Source organism: Thamnophis elegans, chromosome 10 (genome assembly GCF_009769535.1).
Source record: "Thamnophis elegans isolate rThaEle1 chromosome 10, rThaEle1.pri, whole genome shotgun sequence".
In the NCBI taxonomy this organism is placed as follows: Eukaryota; Metazoa; Chordata; class Lepidosauria; order Squamata; family Colubridae; genus Thamnophis; species Thamnophis elegans.
Window position 1 is genome coordinate 26326028 of NC_045550.1, and position 16251 is coordinate 26342278.

The window sequence follows — 16251 nt, forward strand, 5'->3', positions numbered from 1 at the left end:
CTTATAGGGTCTGTGCGTAAAAGTTGGGCTTGTTAAGCATTGCTGTAGATCTGATGCTTCTGGATCTTTGTATTGATTTATCCATACATACACACACACACACACACACACACACACACACACAAATATATATATATATATATATATATATATATATATATATGTGTGTGTGTATGTATGTATGTATATGTATGTATATGTATATGTGTGTGTATATATATATGTATAGTATATGTATATGTATATGTATATGTGTGTGTGTGTGTGTGTGTGTGTGTGTGTGTATTAACCATTAGCTTTTGTTAGCCTCTGCTAACATCGTCAGAGTGTAAAAAGAGGTGTGGGAGGGAGCTGGAGAGAATGCCATTAAAGTAACATCGGATAGCTCAGCATTATTCCCTGGGTATGAGCAGCCCAAACTGTGTTCGATAGGGGAGGAAGGAACAGGCACTAAGCCTCCATCGATCAACATGTCAGAAGTAAAAACAACAGAGCTAATTACAGGTGGGAGGCGGGTAGATGGGCCTATCAAGCACGCAATGGCCAAATTGATCAGTGATGTATAAAGACAAAGATCTCTTCAATGATAGTTTTTACACTCTGATGATGTTAGCAGAGGCTAGCGAAAGCTAAGCGGATAATATATTTTAAATTCCGGAGATCACGATGTCTGTCTTTTCTTTTATAACTACACCTGGAACTTGTATTTTTAGGTTAGTTCCCAATACATACATAATATCCCGGTGCGCACGCACGCACACACACGCACACACACACTGTGTGTGTATGTGTGTGTTGCTCCTAACTAATATATTAGAATGGTCTTCCCCAACCTTGTAACCTTCAAATATTTTATGATTCAATCTCTGCATTCCTAGCTCTCCTGGCCAGTGACTTGTTTGGTTAAGGAAAATTGGGGTTTTGATCAAAGCAATTTAAAGAGCATCGGGATGCAGATTAATGCATTTGAACAATATTCTGTTTCAAAACCTCAAAATCGATTCTGTTCTCAGGCACTTACAATCTCCAATGTTGCACGGAAGGAATCAACAGTAGGCGAGACAGTGAATCTGATGTCAGTAGATGCCCAGCGCTTCATGGATTTCACACTTTATATGCATCAGCTGTGGTCCTCTCCACTGCAGATTATTATATCGCTTGTCTTTCTGTGGACTGAGCTGGGACCCTCAGTGCTTGCTGGGATTGCTGTGATGGTGCTACTTATCCCTTTAAATGCTGTGCTGGTTAATAAGTCCAGGAATATTCAAGTAAGTACAGGTCTTTTTCCCCCGATACTGTCATGATGGGTCCAGCATAATTAGAATTTGCTGAAGGCCCACATTTCACCAAGAGCCCATTTGAGAAATGCCTCTCAAGGAAGTTCTTCCTTTTTACCCCTGTACTTAGCTTAGTCAGCTTTCTGGCTCAAAAAACAATGCTAGTCTGATGGAGGAACAGTAAATGAAGATGCTTACCTGTTCCTTGGCTTTCCTTCTGGTTACACAGAAGGAAAATAAGAAAATAAATAGTGAACCTGGCAGCCCGTGCTGATAAGAGGAGATAAGTTATTTATTTGTTTGTTTGTTTGTCTGTTTATTTATTTATCAAACAAGTTTATACAGTGACAACTCACATATAGGTAACTTTGGATGCGCGAGGGAACATGGCTGCCAAGTCTGCCGCTCTGGCGTCCCTATATGAAAAACAGCAAATAAGGGAGAATTTGGCTTCAGAGATTGAGTTGGAGAGAGGCCAGGGTATGATTAAACTCCTCCGGGGCTTGATGCTGGCAACAGCCTGGAGTGATATTACTCTCGAAGGCTGCTGTGTGAGGAAGACGCCGCCGCTGCCCGGAGGAGGAGGAGCCACCCGGGAGCTGCTCGGAAACGCCGCGACTCAGCTGGCGATTCAGCTAGCTTCGGAAGGCACTTTTCAGCTGGCTTCGGAAGGCATTTTAGAACGTTCGGAGCGTTTGGAGCGCCTGGAGGTGTCTGGAGACCAGGGTACGAACGATTCTTTTTGGGGGCCCGACACTGGCAGCCGATTAGAGCGGACTGGCAGCGGACTAGAGACCTAGCTGGTCGGAGAGAGCCCGACCCCCCCCATCTAGTAACTGGCTGGGAGACCTTCACCTCCCCCCCTCTTTTTTGCTATCTATTGCCGTGATTGTCGTGGTGCCTTTGCTGCTGAGACCGTTTGAAGACGCTGAAGACGCTGCGGCCCAGCTTTGGTGGACATCGTGGCTTGGCTGTGGGGGGGGTTGTGTGTGTGTCTCCTCGCGACCATCACTGGGCCTGGAGTTTATGGGGATTGTGGCTGTTGTGGGGCTGTTGTCGGCTTGTTGGACCTTGTTTGTCGCTACGATTGGGAGAACGCTGTGGAGAACTCTGTGGCTGAGTTCTTGGAGGACATCGTCCCTGCGTGGCTTGGGAGTCTTTGACTTAGCCATGATTACCATCTTTATTATTCATCTTTACTGTCCACCTGAATTGGCTCCCCCAATTATGTTTCATCTCGATAGACTTAGCTCACCGGACTTTTCAGCTCTGCATTCCTCCCCCCAGACTGCATTTATTATCGGGGCTCTCAACGCCTGTTACTATCTTAAAGACTTTAGCCTTTGTAACACCTCCCCCTGGACCTGGACCATACACTTTCCTGTTGCTAGACTCTCCACTAGACTTATAGAGGAGGAGGCAAGATTCAAGATCTCTTATATAACCTTTACGAACTCGCGCAACTGCACAATTTTAATTGGTATGGTGAGTGTATGGGTTTGCTTGTGATTGAAAGAATGGCCCACTTTTATTACTCCATTATATTGTATTTTATGTGTTTTTAACTATTACGTGGGGACTGTCTGTGTGAATAAATGAGTGTGTTTGATTCGGAGGACCTGCCGGGGTATGCGGGGGTCACTGGGGTGGTTGGGGGGACTATGGCCACGGGAGAGGGTCGGAGCATTGCGGTCATAACAGGGAGAGGCAGATATGGCGGGGACTTTAGGGCTGGCCATTACCGGGGAAGGAGGGCTTGCTACATCACAGAGATCCCTCCTTCCGGCCCTATGAGTCCCACTCCAAGGTCAGATGGCGCGAGTAATCGGGACCCTGGTCTCAGGCTGCTGTCGCTAAATGCCAGGTCTGTTGTTCACAAGGCTCCCCTCGTCCGGGACTTAATTTTAGACAAGAGGGCAGACCTGGCATGTATTACTGAGACATGGCTGGGCACGGAGGGAGGAGTCCCCCTCGTAGAGATGTGCCCAGACGGATTTCAGGTGCTTCATCAGCCGAGAGCCCAGGGAAGGGGTGGCGGTGTGGCTATTGTTGTCCGGGAGTCTTTAGCACCTCGTAGGATCCCTGCTCCGGAGCTTGTCGGGTGTGAGTCCCTGCTGGTGAAGTTGGACCTCAAGGGTCAAGTGGGCTTGCTGTTAACGTACCTGCCTCCCAACTGCGTTGCAGCAGCCCTCCCCTCGCTCCTCGAGTCGGTAGCCGAGCTAGCAATTGAGTTCCCTAGGCTCATGGTTCTGGGGGACTTCAATTTGCCTTCGCTCGGTGAACACTCTGATGGAGCGCAGGAGTTCATGGCCTCCATGACAGCCATGGGCTTGACCCAGGTAATCCGAGGCCCAACCCACTCAGCAGGTCACACACTCGACCTTGTATTCCTCTCGGAGCAGTGGATTTGTGATCTTGGTCTGAGGGGTAATGAGATCATACCCCTGTCGTGGTCAGACCACTGCCTACTGAGGCTAGACTTCCTGAGGCCAAACCCCCACCGTAGGGAGGAGGAACCGACCAGGTGGTTCCGCCCCAGGCGACTTATGGACCCTTTAAGGTTCCAGACGGAGCTTGGGGTTATTCCTGATACTCTCGCCCACAGTTCGGCGGAGACTCTTGTTGCTGCCTGGCACTCGGCAGCATCAGAGTCCCTTGACCGGATTGCGCCACTACGGCCCCTCCGGGTCGGCGGATCCCGGAGGCCTCCTTGGTTCACCGAGGAGCTCCGGGAGATGAAGCGCCGGAGGAGACGCCTAGAGAACTTGTGGAGGTCCGATAGGTCCGAATCGAACCGAGCACTTCTGACAGCATGCACCAAGGAATACATCCGGGCATTAAGGACAACTAAAAGAACACACATTGCCACCTTGGTTGCGTCTGCCGAGTCCCGCCCATCCGCCCTGTTTAGGATAACCCGCTCCCTCCTAAATAGGAGGGAGGCAGGGGACCCCTTACAGGGTAAGGCTGAGGAGTATGTCCAGTTCTTGGCGGACAAAGTTGCTTGGTTTCGGTCGGACTTGGACTCCACCCCCGCAGATCCAGCCGAGACACAAGGGGATAACTTGGCAGACCATCTCTGGGTTGAGTTTCAGGATGTTGCCTCCGGGGATGTGGACAAGGCTATGCGAGCTGTGAGCGCCTCCACCTGTATACTGGACCCGTGTCCCTCCTGGCTGGTTGCCAACAGCAGTGAGGTGACACGAGGCTGGATCCAGGCAGTCGTTACCGCCTCCCTTCGGGAGGGGCACTTCCCCGCTGCACTTAAAGCGGCGGTGGTGAGACCCCTCCTGAAGAAACCATCCTTGGATCCAGCCGTTCTTAATAACTACCGTCCAGTCTCCAACCTTCCCTTTGTTGGGAAGGTTGTTGAGAAGGTGGTGGCCTTCCAGCTTCAGCGTACCTTGGAGGAAGCTAGCTATCTTGACCCCTTCCAGTCCAGCTTCAGGCCCGGTTACAGCACAGAAACCGCTTTGGTCGCATTGACCGATGATCTCTGGAGAGCCAGAGATGGAGGCCATGCGTCCATCCTAGTTCTCCTTGACCTCTCAGCGGCTTTCGATACCATCGACCATGGTATCCTTCTGTGACGACTGCGGGAGGTGGGAGTGGGAGGCACTGTTTTGCAGTGGTTCTCCTCCTACCTCTCGGACAGGTCGCAGTCGGTGTTGGTGGGGGGGCAGAGATCGTCCCCGAGGCCCCTAACTTATGGGGTGCCGCAGGGTTCGGTCTTATCCCCCCTACTATTCAACATATACATGAAACCGCTGGGTGAGATCATTTGGAGGCACGGGATAAAATACCATCAATACGCGGACGATACACAGTTGTATCTGTCCGCCCCGTGCCAACTCAATGAAGCGGTGGACGTGATGAGCCGGGGTCTTGAGTCCGTTAAGGACTGGATGAGAGCTAACAAACTGGTACTCAACCCAGACAAGACCGAGTGGCTGTTGTGTTTTCCTCCCAACAATTTGGCCAACGTTCCATCACTCAGGTTGGGGGGTCAAAATTTATACCCCTCAGACAGGGTCCGCAACTTGGGAGTCCTCCTGGACCCACAGCTGACTTTTGACCATCATTTGTCAGCTGTGACCAGGGGGGCATTTGCCCAGGTTCGCCTGATACGCCAGTTGCGGCCCTACCTGAACCGGGAGGCCCTCACAACAGTCACTCGAGCCCTTGTGATCTCCAGGCTGGAATACTGCAATGTGCTCTACATGGGGCTGCCCTTGAAGAGCATCCGGCGACTTCAGCTAGTCCAGAATGCGGCCGCGCGAGTGATCGTGGGCGCACCACGGTTCGCCCACATAACACCGATCCTCCGTGAGCTGCGCTGGCTACCTGTTGATCTCCGGGTGCGCTTCAAGGTGCTACTCACCATTCATAAAGCCCTCCATGGTAGTGGATCTGACTATTTGAGAGACCGCCTTCTGCCAATTACCTCCCTTCGTCCCATCAGATCGCATAGAGTAGGCCTCCTCCGAATTCCATCCGCCAGTCAGTGCCGACTGGCGACCACGCGGAGGAGAGCCTTCTCAGTTGCAGCTCCGACGCTTTGGAACGATCTCCCCGTGGAGATTCGCACCCTCACCACCGTCCAGACCTTCCGCACAGCCCTCAAGATCTGGCTATCCCGTCAGGCCTGGGGATAAGACCCTAACTTCGCCCCACCCGAATGCTGAATGAATGTTGTGTTTTACTGGTTTATTTTTTTTATTCACACGTTTTTTTTTTCTTGTGTTTTGTCTTGCACCCCCTTCCTATTTATTGTAAGCCGCCCTGAGTCCCCTCAGGGAAAAGGGCGGCCTATAAATGTCATTAAAATGAAATGAAAAAATGAAAAAAAATAACATTGAAAAAAACCTGCCACATAAGAAAAACCCATAACCCCACCCCCACCTCCATCCCTTAGGGCAGTGGTTCCCAAACTTGGCAACTTTAAGATTTGTGGACTTCAACTCCCAGAATTCTCCAGCCAGCAGAGCTGGCTGGAGAATTCTGGGAGTTGATGTCCACAAGTCTTAAAGTTGCCAAGTTTGGGAACCACTGCCTTAGGGCAGCAACTTATTCAACCTGTTAATTAGGTCTATCTCCATTCATTGTCCCCATTTTATCTGGAGTGCTTCAATATGGATTTTGCTCGGAGCAGAAGAGTTGACTCATTGTTCTGGATGGTCCTTTCCATTTCAGTGATCCTAGACCAAATATGCCCTGCACTTTCATTTTTATTACCTCATGATAATAAAATAATAATTTTTACTTGATAATCCTCAACACAATTATTAGCATCATTTTCACCTAGGATACACCAATTTTCACCATTGCTACAACATACCCAGTAGGACAAAGCTGCAGTCCCTCATTTTCCTTTCAGAAACAGCAGCAAATCCCGTTGATTATCTAAGACATTGGTTCTTAAACTGGTGGTAAAGTGGGTCTACTCTGGGGGTAATGGGGCATTTGTAATTGCTTGTTTGTAAGTGAAGGGTTTTGTTTGGGACCGCTGCTGCTGAGCTGCTTGTGTAAATAACAGAGTCTGGGTGGTCTTGTTTATTTATTGATTTGAGAGGACTGATTGGCTCAAAGCTTTTCAGAATTGCTAGTCTAAGGCAAAACAAAACCAATCAACCAGTTAAGGTGTACTCATAAACATCTAACATTTTATATGTTTCTGTTCTCAGCTCTGATATGTACTTCATTTACTCTATCAGGTGAAAAATATGGAGCACAAGGATGAACGCATGAAAATAATGAATGAAATTCTTAATGGCATTAAGGTGAGCAATAAATAAGCTGATTGCCATCAGTGGGGCTTTATTGCTATACCTTGCATTGGTGAGACTAGGGTTTAAAGTAGAATTCTTTTTCCTGTCGGGATACATATTTCCTCTCTTGTACTCCGGTCTATAAACATCACTGGATAGGGTCAAAGGCAAAAGTGGAGAGAGACAAAAAAAAAAAAAAAAAGCTTGAAGTTATAGTAAGCCAAAGTTGTAGATTTTCCAGTCATAGTATAAATCAGAATGAACAACTTTTGAAGGGATCATAGCGGATTTTCTTTGTATATTTGGGTGAGGTGATCTGAGGCTGTAGTGGGTGGGGTGGGAATTTTAGGATTGGGTTATTGAGAAATTTGAAAATATTCAAAATCTTTTTCAAGGACTAAACAACTTATTGTGTGTGTTCTGTCTAAAACAGCAGAAAACCTCACTACTAATTTGCATTAGAGTACTTAAAGATATCTTAGGATTTGTGAACTGTATGTCTCAGTTTAACTAGACAAGTTATATGGCAGCTGTGATATACCTGAAATCCCTCTTAGATGCCATCTCAAAACAAATATGTGACAGTGAATATGTTTTATTTGAGTGTTATCAGTGTACATATTAGTCCAATGGGCTGGGTGTTGCCCACCTTAAAAATGGAAGCAGAGTGGAATGAAGCTTTTGTTTTGAATTGTTGGAGGCTTCAGTATGACTGAGTCTCATATTTGATGAGTATCTGGAGTTTTTAATGCTTTCTGAGGTTGTTTGTTTGATCTAGTTGATTGACATTTCATTACCCAACTAGATAATATCATCAGTGCTAGTAAGTGTGGGGTTTGTTTGTTATATACAATAGCTTGCACTGCCAGTGTTAGTGGAGATATGATTTCCTCCATTTCCCCCACAATCACTAGCACTGATGATATTACCCAGTTAGATAATGAAACATCTGCCAGAAAATAACCAGTCTCGGAGAGCACCAAGGACTCCATGAGTCAACTCTGAGCTACATATGTTCTTTTCTGTTGATGAATATCTTTCAGATCCTGAAGTTCTTTGCTTGGGAGCTCTCATTTCAGAAGCAAGTTGAAAAGATCCGGGCTTTGGAACTGAAAGGGCTGCTGCGCTTTTTCCATCTACAAGCAATTGGCGTCTTCGTCTTCACTTGTGCACCTTTTCTAGTAAGACAATCCAGAGAATGGGAGGGGCATTTTAATTAAGAGGGATAGCCAAAGGTTTGTTGATTTAGAACCAAGACAAAACAATGAAGATTGCCTGTCTTCAATTAAAACATCGGTTTAAAACAAAATAGTGCACTCTGAGCTTGGATTGAACACTGCAGAAGTTGGATGTACTTAGTGCAAATCCATGACCATCCGACTAAAAAAAATTCTCAAGGACTGAAGGTTAACTGTATGTCTGCCTCATAAAGCAACATTTTACCTTCCCATATTTGTTGCTTTCTGGAAACCCCATCAGCATTGGAATCAGACATGAATGGAATGGCCCATTAAGATAATAAAAATAAATAAATTCTCAAGCCAATGTTAGCTACGAATAATGAGTTTAAAACCCAAGACAGTTGAGGGCCAGATTGAGAAAGGCTGATTTAGACTAAAGAGTCTGAAGTGCAAGCAGAAACATAACTACAATTACAAGCAATTACCAAAGGATTAATTTTTAACTGTTTTAGAGAACACCACATTACTTTAATAGTAACTATTTTAATAACTAACAATATGTTTAAGCATGAATATGAGAAGGAAGTTACTGTAGTTTTTATTGCTGGTAAGGCTTGATCTGGTGTAGAATTAGCACAAATTAGAGATGGATGGGGAAATTGTTTTATTAAGTTATTTAAATAAATATGCTAGTTTGGATTTATTGAATATATAGGATGACAGAGAACATATGAACATACTAAATATGTGCACTTTCCTGATTTCTGCAATGTAATTTACATCTTAAAAGCAAGGTACCAAAATCAACATATGCATTAATGTACAGTATATCACAGAAAAGTCTTAACTATATTAATTCAGATGGCATTATAGAAATACTGTATATGAATGGACATTTCCTCTGGAAAGATTTGTTTGCAAATAATGTGCACACTAGGAAAAGTATGCATCACAAATGCTTACCAAAAATGTGTGCATTAAAAAAAAAACAATATAGGAAGAAAAGTGCAAAAATTCACATTTCTCCCTCATATTCTAAATCTCTCTTCAGGTTGTAGTCTTTCCTTGGGCATTTCTCTAGACTTAAGATGTTCTTTAGAAACTAAATAACCCCAATTCAACCACTCTCAATTCCTTTCCCTCCCACTTCTCTCACCTAGGTCTCTATAGCTACCTTTGCTGTCTATGTGATGGTGGATGAGAACAACATCTTGGATGCACAGAAGGCCTTTACTTCTATAGCACTCTTCAATATCCTGCGTTTCCCACTTGGCTTGTTTCCAATGACACTGTCTTCCATGGTGCAAGTGAGTAACCTTACAAGGAATATATACATCAGGGGAGAATGAGGCTGACTTGAGAATTAGTGCCAATCTCTTTCCCATATTTATTTTGTACTATTGGCAAAAAGGTTCTATAAGAATGTGTATAGCGGTTAAGATATTACAAATTTAAGTTCAGTCATCTCTATGACTCGTGTTCCTCAATCTGACTTGGAATATTGAAAACGATGAAGTAGATTCTAGAAAGCATCCAAGAAGACTGCCTGGTGGCTCTGGAGCTGTCATGCCTGACTATGTCTTTAAATTTTACAGGTGAGAGTATCTACTGATCGACTAGAGCGGTACCTGGGCAGTGAAGACCTGAACACTTCAGCTGTATGGAATAATTCCATTCCTGGTAATTTGCGTTTAGGGGTTCAGTCTTGGGTGGTTAGAACAGGCAATTTTTTTGAGAAAATATGCAGAAGTACAAGTGTGTTTGTGTACTGGGTGTGAGCTGAGTAGTTCTCTCTCCTTAAGGTTGATGTTTCCTTTTCTTTCTCTCCCAGCCTGTGCTGTGAAATTCCATGAGGCCTCTTTTGCCTGGGAGCTGGATTCTGATGTCACTGTAAAAGAGTAAGTAGTCATATAGGTCCCAGGTTGGGTTGTGGGTGGAATGGGGGTTCTTTTTTATTCAGTGACATACCGAGTTGGGCAATAAGCAAGCAAACAAACACATTCTCTTGTTTTTAAAGGATGTCTGGCACATCCTCTAAGAGGATGGAGACATATTGGAGACTATGCTCTTTAGCCTAGGGACTGGCAACCATCGTTTAAACTGCCTCCAGGCATTAACTTCACTTCTGTTTCCTTGGCATTCTTCTCTACAGCATCACCTTGGAAATTGCTCCTGGAAGTCTTGTAGCCATAGTGGGATCTGTGGGATCAGGAAAATCTTCATTGATATCTGCCATGTTGGGTGAGATGGAGAACATCAAGGGACACATCAATATTCAGGTGAAGAAAAACCTTTTTTCTTGAATTAAATATGGACTATGTAATAAATAGAACAAAGTACTCTGGTAGAATCCTGAAGTGAGGTCATTATTTGGAAACTCACTTATGTTTAAAAACAGGAATAAAACAAACATCCTGCTCCATTCCCAATAAATAGATAGTTCTACCAGAGAGTTTCTATGCCAGCTTATTCGCTTGTAGAGAAATTTTCTACAAAGCTGGACCTTCAAAACTGTGAATAGTTGCCTGAAGTCTGAAGGAATCCGATCCAATCCCTCACGTGGTTCCTTTTTTAAAAAAAAGTTACTCTGCCACAGACTCTGTCAGACTTAAGTACTCAATGAATATCATTTATTCCCCCCTGCACTCCTCCTTTATCCAACTGCTGACAAAAGACAATAGTTCTTTCCCGTTCTATTTTAGCTGGGTATAATTTTTTCCATTTCCTTCAGGGCTCTATGGCCTACGTGCCTCAGCAAGCATGGATACAAAATGCCACATTGAAAGACAACATCCTTTTTGGGTCCCCACTAGATGAGACTCGATATCAACAAGTGCTGGAGGCCTGTGCGTTGCTTCCTGACCTACAATTGCTTCCAGGAGGAGACCTGACTGAGATTGGAGAAAAGGTATCAACACTGAGCTCAGTAAACAAGGAAGCACTGAGAGGTAGAGTGGTGGGAGCCAGTATATTAATTAGTTTAATTTCTGCCGGATTTATCAGGAAAATTCATCACATCCTAACCAGTGTTATTCTCCTATCTTGAATGACTGGCTGACTCCAACTCTCTAACTGTGCCAACAAAATCTAAACCTAGCTGTCAGGCGTGGAAGACATCTTTTATAGTGGGCCTCAAGCCTGCCACATATTCAAACATATTCTAATGTGAGAAACTGGGACGGGGGATTGTATGGAGCATGGGAGATATGTAGCCATAATAACATTCTTTCTCAGAGAGTCAAGGTTGTTTTGTCCTTGCACCTGGACTGATGTGGATGAGAGAAGTCTTCCTTAGTAACAGTGGCTGATTGGGCCATGTGATGGGCATGTGGGTGCTCGGTCTGGGTCTTGAACTTTCAACTGGGTGGGGAAAACCTGGAAGCTTTCAGATTCAGGTTTTCTCAGATGTGCCAACATGGCTCTTCTAATAAATTAGAACTTTGAGGAAACTGTAGCCTCGGACTTTTATATTTTGGGAGGATGCTATTTGGAACCCTTACATTAGCAAGCAAACAAATACTTTAGGCTGTATTGTGTAATTATCCTTGGTTTAGGTAACCCTGGAATTAATCTTTTGTGCAAACAATATCACTGGTATGGATCATGGAGAGGTTCAGTGTTCTTTCTTTCACAGGGAATTAACTTGAGTGGAGGTCAGAAACAACGCGTTAGCCTGGCTAGAGCTGTATACAGCAATGCAGATATATACTTATTGGATGATCCCCTCTCAGCTGTGGATGCCCATGTAGGACGGCACATTTTTGACAAAGTGTTTGGGCCAGAAGGATTATTACAGAATAAGGTAAATTTGCATTATAGGTTGTGTTTCGAGGATTGTGGATGTTTTGTATTTGTTATTTTTATAAAAATTAACATATATTTCTTTCTTAGAAGAAAATAATAACATAGACTAGAACATAGCCCATATAGGAAACTTGCCCTGTCCCATTCCACAGAGGCACACAATCAGGGTTCAACAGGTTTATTTCACACTGTCAAATCCCTTTGTCATTCCCAACTGCAGTCCTTCAGAAGTCTCTTTCTAACAAACCACAGTCTGCTTTGCTTCTAAGGCATGGGGAGGGGGGAGATATTAGCCAGGTAAATCACCAGCTCTCTTGTTTCAAAGCACAGCACAGACAAACATGGTTCCAGGAATTCAAGGCACAACAAATCCAATGCAAAGTCAATAGGTTCAAGGCAGAAGGAAAAGAAAACAGAGTTCAAGGAGTCAAGGCACAATGAAGTCAATGGGAATTAAAGCAGTTCAGGGCACAAGAAGTCAAGAGCATGCACAAAATGACAAATTGTGTTTGGTTGTCTCCAACTACCAACCAACCAACCCCCTCTGTCAGCTTAAGTCAACCCCGATTGATGTTTCTCATTAGGACGGGCAAAGCTGCGTCTTTGCTTTGCTTCTCAGCATTTGCCTCTCCTTGTCCATGGATAATGCGGAGATGATAGCTGTTTTCATCAGAATTGACCAGCTGCTGCTCCTATCTCTTGTATTTATGCTTGCGCAGGCAGCTGCTCGTCCGGTCGAACACTTACCCCACTCCCTGACCTTCCCAGAACTGCTTCCCTGTCACCCATGGTGCTCTCCTCAGTCTTTGGATGCCCCACATCTCCCTTTCTGATGATCCTGGCTTCAGCTCATCATCCTCATCCAAGCTGGCCTCCAGTGAGGGCATAACAAGACTAATAATAATCCCCATCCTAAAATAATTTAACTGCCTTGGGTGCAAAGATTTTTTAAAGATTTGGTTTTTCAGCTGGTTTAAAAAGTCTAGAAGACTATTCAAAATGGGAGACCATTAATCCTAACTTTAACATTTTCCTCAGTTGGATTCTTAAGAAGAGTGATCACTAATGAACAACATAAGGTTCTCCTGGTTTGCTCTTGTTCCTTATAATAAAAGGCTGGGAAAAGAGTAGACTTGATTGCCTAAGCAGTTCTCAGCTGGGGGCCATAGGTTATTTCAAGAAGACCCCTGGTAAAAAAATGTAAGAAGTAGGCCGCAGCATATGCTAAGGGGGGCATAGAACATTTGGAAATTTTGTATACTGAAATTCAGATGGTTTAAAAATATAAGGGGTGGGTGGGTAAAGAGACCAAGGGCAGAACATTTATCTAACCATGAAAAGAATTAAGTATCTTGAGAACTGCATTGGCAAAAGTCTTCTATTTTTGAGGAGCCATGATTATATCGGGTTAGAGAATTGTTTTGAAAAATGGAAAAGTAGTATTATTTCTGATATTAAAATTCAAGAGATACTGTATGTAATTTATCTGTTTTTGAAAAGGCAATTTTATTCACTGATAAAAAAATAACACAATATCTTCTCCTTTTCATCATCATGGAGAAAATCTATCTATGTGATTGCTAGGAATTAAAAATGACTTGATGGCACATTATCAGTCAGAAAATATGCTCCTTTGGCATTGATTTTATTAAACTTTGTAACAATACAGAATCATAACTTGTTTTCTTTAAATTAGATATGCTTTAGTATTGTTTGATATGTGATGGATATGTGATGTGATACCTTCCCCCTTTTGGTATTTGATATTGCTTTATTTTGTTCTTTTCCCATATTTTCTTCCCCCCTTCTTTTTATATATTCATATGAAAATTCATATCAAATTTGTTGAGATAAATACACTTTATTATAAATCTTTTTAAAATGTCCAAAAAGAAAAAAAAAGAGAAACTTTTTGAGGGCATTGAATACTTTGTAAAATCATTGTTTATTTTAGGGGTCTCCAAGCTTAGCAACTTTAAGACTTGTGGACTTCAATTCCCAGAGTTCTGGGAATTGAAGTCCACAAGTTTTAAAGTTGCTAAGATTGGAGAGCCCTGGTTTATTTAACGTGACCGAAATCCGGTATAGCATGACTAGGAGTGCTAAACTATTTGAATTTGTTACACTTATTTGTGCTACAGACACGGATCCTGGTGACTCATAACCTAAGCTTCCTTGCACAAGTTGATGATATTGTTGTATTAGAGGCTGGAACTGTCATGGAACGTGGTTCCTACAGCACCTTACTGGCAAATAGTGGATCATTTGCTCAGTTGCTCAACACATATGGCAACCAACAGGATAATATACATGAAGAAGAAGCTATGGGTAAGGTAGTAACAATAACTAAACATACAGCATCTAGAATTACTCTTGTTTTAAGATGTGTTAAATAAGATGAATCTATAACAAAACACATATCATGGCAATAAGATATAATGTGATGATCTTCAGATTTGCTCATCTGGGAGTTGTTTCCATCCTTTTATTCAAATATTCCATGCTTGGTTTTTTTGTAGCAGGCGTAGATGAAGAGCAGGAACTGGATGATTATCCTGAACTTGTAACTGAAGAAGTACCAGCTGATGTGGTGACTATGACACAGAAGAATGAGGCCAGTGTCCAACAAAAAACCTTCAACCGCAGGTCAGTTTTTTTACAAGTCCATTATTCCTTTTATGTCTCCCTATTCTTCACCTGGTTTTCCCCCCTCTTTTTTTCAGACACTGGTTTTTTCCCTTTTTTTTCCTGCCCTTTTGTGATTTTTGCATATCTCCCAATCCTGCTCTGGTTATCTTTCTTCATAAATTATTGAAGCATCACTGGAAACAGCTCGACAATCTAAATGTTTATCTTTGTCCTCCTGATGTTGGTTTGTGTCACCCACAGACCATAATTTACAAAGCTTTGTTCTACTGTTTAGCATACTGCAGAACATCCAGTAGCAACAAATAGAAAGGATAGAAAAGGGATCTCGGGCAATTCATGGTTATAATGACAACTCTTTCTATAACCACAGGAATGCTTGGCTTCCCCTAATGTTCGTGGCTAAGGAAAAGTTTCAGATGAAGCAGTGGGCCGTAGAAGTAATGTGTTGTGCTACAGAAGTAATTAATAATAACAGCCCCAGTATAACCAGTATATCATTATCTTCATGCTTGTCTTATCTAAAATATACTTAGTGTCTGAAGTAATGAGGAGACCTGCGTTAACCAATAACAACCCACCAAATCTCCCGCCTGAATGCAACTGGAAATAGTCCAATCAGCTAACACCATGCCTGATTGACAGAAGGGGGCAGGACGTAACATTATCATAGCTTGTTCTAATCTGGACATCTTCTAAATACATATGGGATATGTATTTATTTTTCCTACATTAATCCTAACATGCTGCATAACAAGATAAAACAGAGGAAAACAAGTAAAATACACAATGAGGCACTTGCAAAATTGGATAGAAACAAGACAAAAAATTCATGAAGCCAGATATAAAATGGTATTTAATTTAATTGAAATGAACTTAATTACATTATATTAATTTAATTCTCTCAACTTTCTCCCATATTAATTCCCAATATGTCATTAAACTTTATGATGAAAACTTATTACTTGGAGCTAGATCCAAGATTTGGAATAAGGTTACTCATGTCATTCTCTAAGCTTATATTATTACTGCAACAACATTAGAAATCAATTTCTCAACACCTCCTTATTCTTGCATATACATACTGCTTTTGCTCTAGATAGAATTTGAAGAACACAATCAAAGAAGTAGGATCTTCCATACAATGTTATAGTTTGTATTACCTCCAACATTCTGACAAGGAATTCTGAGAGTTATAGTCTCTATCTAAACAATAAAATGTTTTCCTTCCTTCCCACACTGTGTCTCTCACAATATAACAAAAACAAAATAAAAACACAATACAAAATAGATAAATAAGGATGGGAATATGAACACACACACACACACACAAACACACACACACACACACACACACACACTGTACTGTATAAAATATTCAATAAGGGCTCCATACAACCTAACTTGGAAGAATATTCAGGTCTTTTAGACATTCCAGGATGGCATCAGGGTGGGAGCCATGGGGGATCTCATTCCAGAGGGCGAGGGCTGCAATATAGAGAGGGATATATCCTGAGAGATGGCACTGTTTAATTGAATGAATTCTGAACATACCAACTCCATTAAGTTTTACTA

The 16251-nt window shown here is 42.9% G+C and overlaps 1 protein-coding gene across 1 annotated transcript in view; it reads left to right on the forward strand.

Annotated features, from left to right (window-relative positions):
- The window catches only part of ABCC2 (ATP binding cassette subfamily C member 2), a 51243-nt gene that overhangs the window by 20649 nt on the left and 14343 nt on the right, over positions 1 to 16251 (forward strand). Inside the window, exons 10-20 of the mRNA XM_032225094.1 lie at positions 1014 to 1268; positions 6992 to 7057; positions 8089 to 8226; positions 9387 to 9533; positions 9822 to 9906; positions 10058 to 10124; positions 10379 to 10505; positions 10958 to 11134; positions 11861 to 12028; positions 14172 to 14358; positions 14550 to 14676. Coding sequence (XP_032080985.1) covers positions 1014 to 1268; positions 6992 to 7057; positions 8089 to 8226; positions 9387 to 9533; positions 9822 to 9906; positions 10058 to 10124; positions 10379 to 10505; positions 10958 to 11134; positions 11861 to 12028; positions 14172 to 14358; positions 14550 to 14676 — 1544 coding nt within the window. The remainder of the gene's footprint in view (positions 1 to 1013; positions 1269 to 6991; positions 7058 to 8088; positions 8227 to 9386; positions 9534 to 9821; positions 9907 to 10057; positions 10125 to 10378; positions 10506 to 10957; positions 11135 to 11860; positions 12029 to 14171; positions 14359 to 14549; positions 14677 to 16251) is intronic.